This window comes from Carassius gibelio, chromosome A11 (genome assembly GCF_023724105.1).
Source record: "Carassius gibelio isolate Cgi1373 ecotype wild population from Czech Republic chromosome A11, carGib1.2-hapl.c, whole genome shotgun sequence".
Taxonomy (NCBI): Eukaryota; Metazoa; Chordata; class Actinopteri; order Cypriniformes; family Cyprinidae; genus Carassius; species Carassius gibelio.
The window spans coordinates 239,290-250,123 of NC_068381.1; the positions used below are offsets into that span (position 1 = coordinate 239,290).

The 10,834-nt window shown below is 32.8% G+C and overlaps 1 protein-coding gene across 1 annotated transcript; it reads right to left on the minus strand.

Annotated features, from left to right (window-relative positions):
* Positions 1-5,915: 5,915 nt before the first annotated feature.
* Positions 5,916-9,707, minus strand: LOC128022807 (calcitonin gene-related peptide 2-like). The gene is made up of 5 exons (XM_052610595.1): positions 9,655-9,707; positions 9,273-9,373; positions 7,711-7,718; positions 7,406-7,571; positions 5,916-6,502 (listed from the first exon to the last, which is right to left on the minus strand). Exons 2-5 carry the CDS (start codon positions 9,350-9,352, stop codon positions 6,328-6,330), a joined length of 429 nt encoding a protein of 142 aa, XP_052466555.1. The 5' UTR covers positions 9,353-9,373; positions 9,655-9,707; the 3' UTR covers positions 5,916-6,327.
* Positions 9,708-10,834: the final 1,127 nt, after the last annotated feature.

Sequence of the window (10,834 nt, forward strand, 5' to 3'; positions counted from 1 at the left end):
ACCACACTACTTGGTAAAAAAAAAGAGCTTCGCTACTGAAAAGCTATTTGATTCAGAAAGCATCGAAGACTGAGAAGTGTAGTTAAACTAGTAGCTTCGCTGCTTGTAGCGACGCTACTGCCCAACACTGGTCATAGTTAATATTGAGAACTTGCATTTCATAAAAATGAAAGAAAAAAAACTTAGTATAAATGTATAATCAAATTTTAATTCAAAGTATGTTTTTAATCATTATGTTCTGATGTTTTGACAAAAAAAAAAAAAAAAACTTACACATATAAAGTACTAGAATTTTAACTGTAGTGTGCTATTCGCTATTACATAAGGTAATACATTTTTAATGCACTAAAATACAACATAACTTTCCAACAACTATATTAAAAAATGTGTCATACAAGATACAACAGAAATTATATTAGGGAAGTACATTTGTGTCAATGTTAGCGGACACTTTAAAGGGATAGCTCACTCAAAAAAGTTTATTACATGTTTACTAATTCTCAAGCCGCCCTAGGAGAATATTTCTTTCTTCAAATACAAAAAAAAAAAAATGTCCTGGCTCTTCCAAGCTTTATAATGGCTGTGAATGGAAGTTAGTTTCCGCTAACTGTCATACAAATGGCGTTCCAGTGGATGATGTAGCACTTTGGCGTAGGTATAGTGTAAGCTCCGATGAGAAGTGAAGAATGCAGAAGTGCAGAGGAGAGAAGAAAACAAAACACCAATAATAAATTAGAAATACAAAAAAAAAAGGATTTGTAAAGAAAAATGTTGAAGGATTAAAATATAAGCCAAGAAGAATCTGGTCTTCATTTGCTATAAACAAAACTTAGCTCTAGCGAGCATATTCTCACTGTATATGCTATGCCTACATCCTATGTCATCTGGCTGGAACACCACTCTCTAGCATGGTTAGAGATTTGGACTTGTAACCCGAAGGTCGCAGGTTCGAGTCTCGGTGCTGGCAGGAATTTGTAGTTAGGAGGAGTGAATGAACAGCGCTCTTCCACCCTCACTGCTGTGTGTGTGCACTTGGATGGGTTAAATGCAGAGCACCAATTCTGAGTATGGGTTACCATACTTGGCAAATGTAATGAATTTCACTTTCAAATTCATCACTTTGCTTCAGAAGTCCTTTATTAAACCACAGAGCCATGTGAAGTACTTTTTATTATGGATTCACTTTTTCAGGTTGCAAAATCACTAACAACCCCCAAACCCCCACCCCCATTTACTGCAGTTATAAAGCTTGGAAGAGCCAGGTCATTTTTAAATCTAACTCTGCATTCGTCTAAAAGAAGAAAGTAAATGTCTGAAAATATTACCTTCAGTTGTACCACTTTACAAAAAAAAAAAAAAAAAAAAAAAAACTTTCTTAAGTAACATTCGTTAGCATGAACTAACAATGAAAAAATCTTCTTCAGCATTACTGAAATCATATTTAAAAAAAAAACTGAGCTTACATAAAATAACAATAAACAGTTTTATTTTTGTTACCCAACATAAAGAGTGATTCATAAACACTGTAACAAATATATTGGTCATTGTTAATAGTTAGTTAGTAAAGTGTTACCCATTCAGTTCACATTTAAGTATATTCTTCCAAAGTATATCACTTCAATATTAAGTATGTTAATATGTGCTTATTTTTTTTTACATGGATGTGCACCTGCAAAAATACTGGTTAAATTACTGGTTAAGACATAAAGACACTAGAATCCAGAACACAACATATCAATAATCAGCAATGCTGGTCTTTTCAACAGATATATATATATATATAATTTAAATAAATATACTATTTATTAGAAACATATGAAACAAAGTTAATGCTTAAAAGAAAATTTTCTAAAACAATGCATTTGAAAATTCTAAACAAACAAAGAAAAAATCCAGTCTGGCATGAGATATGAAGATATGAAACATCAGTTAGAGTGGACAAAATTACACATTAACTTTCCGTTGCACTAGTTAAAAGTACCAGTTAATTATCTACATTAAATGAGTCACACTTGAACTCAAGCTATCCTCTCCTCTCTGTCTAGTGTGTGTACGTAATGTATCTGATGGCCCTGTTCATCAGCCATATTAACTGCACTGAACAGCGACTGTAACCTTTAACCTCTTTGTGGAAACCCACGTCATTATGACAGATATATCAACCAACAAATTATCCGTGACCTCAGTCAATCCTACTATTTCCTGTTATATTAACACAAGAAATACACTACCTGTTTGATACGCTTAGATCAGAATAGAAGTGATCTAACACCAGGATGCAAACATGTCTGTACAATGTCAGGATAATTAGACTGTTGGTTTTAAGAGGATGTGAAGTGCTTCAGTGCTGTATTAGCCCAGGCCATATTTTTCCCCAAAATCAAAATGTTAAATAATACATTCTGTACATTAAATAAGCATATATTTAAGATTTTTTAACTTCAGATATTATTTTAATGACAATAGCGCACATTTTCTAATATTATATTTGTATTGACACTACATGCTACAATAGTAAATGAGCACAAAACGTGGTAGTACTATTAATTTTTTTTTTTTTCAATAATTATGTACGTGTCATTTAATTCATCATTACAGATGCCCATCTTGAAAAAAATGAAAGGGTCTGTGTCAAAATTTATATTTGAAACTTACATTATGCCTTACCTGGCCATCTCTCATTCCTATCATTATATGAAATGCCACTGACATGTGTTTCTCTGCTTGATTGATTCATGTGTAGCTGGTCTTTCTACATTTACATATTTAATACATTTCTGGCTCTATAACATATTTTTATTGGAACAGCCACATCAGAACGCTGGTGGATGTTCACTTTCAGAGAGAACAAGAAAAATGAACAACATATTCATGGGATTGCCAGTTCAAACATGTGGACAAATTGAAAGTCCCTGATGACGACAGAGATGGCCACAATATAGCTGTAAATTGAAACAAGTGTCAAAAGAGAAAACATTCTCACAGTACTTTTTTTTTTTTGTGCCACTGATGTATTTCGTTTATAATAATAATAATAATTATTATTATTATTATTATTATTATTATTATTATTATTATTATTATTTAGTTCTTCTTGTTTTGAATTGTAACAGATATTTTTAAAATGAAATGCATCTCTAACATTTCCACTCAGAACAGTTTTCCTAACAGCAATGCTTGTATGCATATAATGCATATACTGTACAGTATATACACTGCAATAAGCCATCTGAATCAAATAAAAGTTGGATTAAAAAAAATAAAAAATAAGTTATTACATAAATTTTGCATGTGACCTTTAAACATATTCCACAGCATTAGAACAGAAACCCACAATCCACCGACTTATTTACTGACCAGATATGGACAGGAAAACTTTCTTTTTTTTTCTTCTTTTTTTTTTTTTTTTTGGCAGGAATATGCTCAAAGAGCAGTGTTCTATTTTATTAATATTTAATAATTTTAATTTTAGATAACGTATGCCTTTCTATATGTCTTTATTAAGCTTATTTTTAATACTTACTAAAAATGTTAAACAGTTATTTTTATCAAAACAATATTATGCCACGGTTCTTTCATCTTTTGCTGTAGTGTGTCAGTAGGAAATATCAGTTTACATTTCCAAATATAATTTTTGCCATTAAATGTAATAATCCAGTGAGATTTTTGTTTGCACAAGGAGTCTGATATAGAGCCAAAAGAGTCTCAATAAAGATAAATGCACACACTACATTCTCATATGCACACACATGATTCATAAATACACACACAGGATACACAAATGCGCACAAAATTCACAAATGCACACACAAAATCTAAAAAGCACAGAAGATTCAGAAATGCATACAAAATTCAGAACTGCACACACAATTCAGAAATGCAAACAACATTTACAAATGCACTCAAGATTCACAAATGCACAGGACAAGATTCAGAAATGTATTTCTGATGCACACACACATATATCTTGAATAACAAACTGCTTGCGGTCTGTGAACTTCAATGCATTTGTGTGTGAATTTTGAGACTCCTCTGCCTTGGCTCCACACAAATGCCTTTTTTTAAACAGGGAATGATCTGCCACCAATCAGATATCTCCCTTGTTTGAGCCAATTACAAGAATGCACCCCACGTGGGGGATTTTTTACTTATAAGCCAATCAGCGAACGACCCACTTTTCTCAGCGAACAACTCACTTTCCTCAATCAGTGAACGACTCACTTTCCTCACGCAGCGAACGACTCACTTTCCTTAGCGAACGACTCACTTACCTCACGTAGCCGGCGACCCACTTTGCGCTGCAGGAGACTCACTTTCCGCAGCCGGAAATTCACTTTCCTCTCGCAGCGAACGACTCACTTTCCTCACGCAGCGAGCGACTCACTTTCCTCAGCGAACGATTCACTTTCCTCACGCAGCCGGCGACTCACTTTGCGCAGCCGGAGAGTCAATTTCCTCTCGCAGCGGACCACTGACTCTCTCTTCATGTAGGGAACGAATATTATAATTAAAGTGACTTCTATATTGCATCCAAAAGGATATTTACATATATTTAAATATTCAAAAAGGTGTAATTTTTTTTTTTTTTTTACTTTCATTAAAATATTTCAATAAAATGAAATAATTGCCTATTGCAAATTTATGAATCCATGGTTAACTTTTTTTCTGCAGTCACAGTCTGGGCTATATGTATTGAGACATTTTAAAATTTATATTTTGTAAAAAATAATAAAAAATAATCTAAACATCTGTATTTTCATACAATTTCATAAATAAGTAGGCTATAATATGCCGCACCACAGGCATATGGCGCTGTGTGAACGTGTTCATGGGATTGGCTTATAAGTAAACAATCCTGCACGTGAGGGGCGTTCTTGTGATTGGCTAAAAGAAGGGAGATATCTGATTGGTTGCTGATCATTCCATGCATTTTTGTGTTGAGCCAAGTCAGAGGAGTCTCAAAATTCACACACAAATGCAGTGAAGTTCACAGACCGCAAGCAGTTTGTAAATCAAGATATATGTGTGTGTGCATCAGAAATACATTTCTGAATCTTGTTCTGTGCATTTGTGAATCTTGAGTGCATTTGTAAATGTATGCATTTAGCAGACGCTTAAATGTTGTTTGCATTTCTGAATTGTGTGTGTATTTCTGAATTTTGTGTGCATTTCTGAATTTTGTATGCATTTGTGAATCATCTGTGCTTTTTAAATTTTGTGTGTGCATTTGTAAATTTTGTGCACATTTGTGTATCCTGTGTGTGTATTTATGAATCATGTGTGTGCATGTATGAATCCTGTGTGTGCATATGTGAATGTAGTGTGTGCATTTATCTTTATTGAGACTCTTTTGGCTCCATAGTCTGACAGCAGCCAGTGCTCCACACAGAGATCTAATCTCACCATCATCCAGTCTGTTTGGAATAACGAAGAAAAAGAACAAACTGAGACAGATTTAATCCAGATTAACTGTGTCAATGTCTTCAAGACTTTCAAAAAGCGTTTGAATGTACTATTTTCTCTGTTTTTACTGCATTTTGTACTCATTTTATGAATAGTACATGGGGTTATGTATGTATTGCAGGGTCTAGTCAGCGTCAGAGTTCTATAATGAACTAGTATGGAGCAAAAATTAGTATCTTGTTATGGCTATAATCAGTTTATCCAACCACTTGATGTTGTTGTGCATTAACTTATATGTGTGCTAATCATAAATCATACAGCAAGGTGCTGCATCAAATCAGATGGTGTCAGACAGGATTTGTTTTCGAATGGTTATGGGATATTTAACCATATTTGCATGGTACTTTTGCTGTTTTGATCGGTTTCTGATGAGGGTTATACTGTATATGAATTATTTCCAGAAAAACAGAAAATAATTAACATTGTTTGAAAATTAAACCTTTATTGCTGCATTGATTTGAAATTTGGTCAGCAATTAGAAACAAACAAACAAACAAAACTATTTATTTACCAATTATAATGACATTGAGCAGTGAAGCAAATTTTGATCTCTCTTTTATTAGAAAAAAAAAAATCTGAACAACATGTTAATTCTTCTTTGATATTCACATCCTTTTTCTAATACATTTTATTCATCTGCCATCTGCCATCATGATATGTTGTAAAACACTATCAGACCTTCAGACATGCTAAGTTTACCCCAAACTGAAAATGCTGCAGACAATTGTTTAGACCGAAAGGCACTGGCTTTCATGCACACCAGGACAAAAATTAAACAAAAAATAACATACAAACAGAATAACTTTTTCATATCATACATATTACATTTATTTGACTGTATTTTCTACTGTGTTGATATTTAAACTAGAGGGGCAGATAAATGGGCGACTGCAGCAAGTCTCTTTTCCCATAAGTGTTGGCACCTACGTTGGTCGGCACGTAGACGGTGCCGATGGTGTTGCTGGATCGGATGAGAAAGTCTGCTAATCTCTGAGTCACGCAGGTGGCTGTGTTACAGTTCCGCTTTTCCATGTGATGACTGTGGGGAAGTTTAAAAGGATATTTTAGTCACATGCCTCAATAAATTAAAACACGCTGAAAGACTTTGTACTTGATGAAGCAATATTGCAAGAACAATAATAATATAAACACTTTAGAACTGACCAATTAAAATTCAAAGACCCCATAAAAAAAGTAAGAAAAGATCACATCACATTAAGAGGTCCTAATAACCTAATAACTTATTATTATTATTATTATTATTATTACTATTATTATTATTATTATCAACTCTAACTAATAAATGGCCATGGATCACTAGCATGATGTTTATTTAAACAAAGAACTTAGTCTGATACATTCACATGATTATTCACGTGACATGGCACAGCGGATTGTGTTCTTTCACATCAGCAGCCATTGAGCTTGCTGCTCAACATTCAAATACTTGGCTAGAGCTTGCTGCAGCAGTTGCAGCACACTTCAGAAACCCTCCACCTTCCCAGCTCCACCTGTATAGATCTGCTACGGGGTGATATAATTTATGTTATGTGTGGGAGTTTTTTCATATTGTTTTTTAATATGTTATACATGCAGCAGCATCATATATGATCACAGCAGCATGTCTGTGGATATATTTGGCAGTAGCAGATCTCGGTACTTGCTCTACCACAGCAACAGCAGCAGCATAGCAGATATATTCTGCCAAGACCAAACACATTAACATTGCCATGTATACTACCATGCTAAACTCTCAGAGAGTTGCCATGACAGAATTTGAATCTGAATTAGTATAATAAAATGTTTAATTTCAGTCTTTAATATATTCCACCTCAAAAACACAATTACAAATGGTTTAAAAGGCTTTGATGGTATTACTATTTAATAAAATGGCAACATCTTAAACTCTGAATCATAATTGACAATAATTTCGCATAAGTACCTGTTGACAGCAGGGAGGCCACTGGGAGGCCGTGGCCTTGTAAAACTCAGAAATGGATTGTCTGATAAATCTGTAACCAGCCATCCATCAGCTTCTTGCAAGTCATCTGGCTTTTCATTGAATGGCAGGGAGTACCTGTTGACAGGAAGAGGCCACAAAGCACCATCTCATCCAGAGCTGCTTAGAAAGTGCCACTTTCCCTGACAATGACAGTCTACTGAAGTGGAGATGTGCTGTAAGAGGACCATTTGTGCCCACTGATCATATCACTTACACTCACTTCTACACACTTGTTACAAGGATACCAAATAATCTGTTACATCATACAAACCTTAGGTGATCAAAAATAGTTATTGGATGTGTTTACATTAACATTAGCATAACCATTATATTATAAATTGGTTATATTGAACTAAAAATAAAATGAAATAACAATATATTTGAATACGTTAAATTACACCAGCAAAAGTCATATTTCACTAGTTCACGCTTACATATAATTAGCTGAGGTATGGTATGCGTATTTGGCGTGCTGTCCGGGGAAGGGCTTCGAGCTCGGGAATGGCCCGAACCTGGAGTATTTAAAGGTTAAATCAGAAAGAAATAGCCACACTTTTTCTTTTTTCTTTTTCTTTTTTTTTTTTTTTTTTTACAGTATTTACAGTTACTGTCAATACTTAGACACTGTTTTATGACTAGGTTCCACATTTTTAATGATTGGTTAAATTTTTAACAATAATAAATATCACAATTGGAGGTATGGGAATTATTAAATTGCCATGTTTCATATGGGGTATATAGTGCCAAGATTTCACTTAAAACTAAATTTAAATTAAGGATGTACCAGTAGTTAATTTCTGGCTTATACAGGGAGAAAAGGGGGTAATTAATTGTAATGATAACTAATACATAGTTTAAATCATTATGTTTTCTTATTAAAAATATAATAACAAAAATGTTCACATTCTACAAATAAAATTTATACATTACTACTATTAAAATGTAAAATGTAAAATAAATAAACATTCATAAATATTTCACAGGAAAAATCTGCATTAACATGTATAGTTTCAAGTTTTGAATTAGAAAAATTAAGTCTCAGTAATAATAATAAATGATCAAACATAACCAAAACTTGTCTTAATTTTTAGCAAGATGTTTTTACACAAACACACACAGTTCTGCTGTAATTATGCACAGTATATTTATATTTATCATTTTTGAATGCATACGGTACAATGCTATTATCATGAAACAAATAATGCTGATTATATATACAGTACACACATACACTGTAAAAGAGTGATAACCAGAGACTGTTAGCTATTTCTCGCTATTTTAATAACTGAATATTAGCTTTGTTGGTATAAAATAATGGGTAAAGATTAAATCAGGGAAATTAAATAATGATTCAGACTTGAATAAAACCAGTTAGTTTGATATTACCATTGTTTTCAGTGTACTCAAACGAATCTATGATTAGATAGATAAGATATATTTAATATTTGAATTTATGTAACTCTAAATATTCAGTCATTCTTTCTTAATTAAAAAAAAAACATTAAAGAGTTCAAGAGACAATATGTTTTGTAAATATGTTTGTACAGTATTATATGTAAAAAACAATATGTTTGTCAGGTAACCTAAATGTGTCAGCCTATTATATCATCTGAATTAACTGATTCTAAATGAAAAATATTATCTAATTTGTCTGAATCAACCTAACTACATTAGGCTATACACAAATTAAAGTTTCTTATTTTAAGGGTTGAATCAGGGGCATCCTAAAATAATTATCAGAAATCAGATCAAAAATACACCCTAAAAAGGTACATTTTCACCTTTCACACTGTGTTAGAAGACTTGCCTGTTGTAAGGGACAGTGGAGACACACAGTAGCATCACAAATAAGATCAGTATCTGGGAGGGCAGCTTCAGATGATACATGGCAGAATACTTGTATTTATTCTTGTGCAAAAGAAGAAAAATAAAAGAGCGTTAACGCAAAATTCCATGTCAGAGTTAAAAAACAGTATTGTTTTTTTTTCTTTTTTTTTCTAACAATTCAGTATAGACAGCATTTATGATTACTTTAAAATGTTCAGCATTTAACATCAAAATTATTAAAATATTTCTATCATTATTATTTATTTTACTTTTAAACTAACAACAAATTCATATAAAGTAATGTCGATCCAAATGATTAACCAAAAATGTTCCAATATTTTATTGAAAAGGTACTCACTTACAGCGGTTTCAAACCAATGGACAGCAGCTCCTGAAGGTGCCGGCGTTGTCTCTGATTTTCATACAAACACTCACACACTCACTCCATCCCCTCTGTTATAGGCTCCTACCCTCGACCACTTGTGACATCATCGCACTCCTCCAAATATAGCCCTCCAATTCCAGCAGAGATTCGAGAGGAGGGTTAGCTTGAAGATTTCAAACTCACAGTGAAGGTCAAAAGCGGCATTGACGCTCATCATGACGTTTGTCGTGGACATCATTATCAACTGCCTATAATTCACAATGTTGCTGTAAAGCCTTCCTAATGGGGAGAAAAAGTATTTTCTTCATTTATGAGCACATTCTGCTTGTTTTAATTAATATTTTTGGAGAAAGTCAATGCTGTACCTGGAAAAGCTTCTTCAAAATTGTGTAGATGTCAGGGTCAGGCCTTGTTTTTCTTTGTATATTCTTTGTTCACTCAAAATGCTTTAAAAAGTGCCAGTATCTGTTCAGGTTTTTCTTTCTGGTAGCTCAATATGTTTCTGTTCCCAGAGATTCAGGAAGAAATGACTCACTCTTTATTTTAAATCAGAGAACAAAAAGAAGCTTTAACCAGAACCCACTGACATCCACAGGGGCATAAATGGATCACAATTGTAATTGTGTTATAACAGAATGGACAAAGTGGAAAACTTTACCCAACACAAAATGTATATATATATATATATATATATATATATATATATATATATATATATATATATATAGTTTTTCAAATACAAGCCTTCATGCAGTTTTACAGAAAAAAAGAAAGATGGGTTTAGAATGACATGAAATGTTAATTATTGATGAAAATATATCACTTTTTTTTCTATTTTAAAGACATTTCCAATGACCAAATCTATTTTTTGTAGTTACTTGAAGTCGTAAAAAGAAAATTTTTTGTCCAACTACAAGGCTTTGTAAATGTACACACTAAAAGTTACAGTTTCTAAATCTTTTATTGTGCTTTTTTCATAAAAAAATTTCAAAGTTTGTTTGTACAACCAGTAGTTACTTACATTGATCCAACCATTAAAGAGGAGCACGGTTTTACTAGTGATTACTATTACCATTCTAAAATGACAAACATAACTCACACTGTTATCTAAAAGCATAATGTTCAGGCATTTATTTCATTTATTTTTTTCAGTGGTA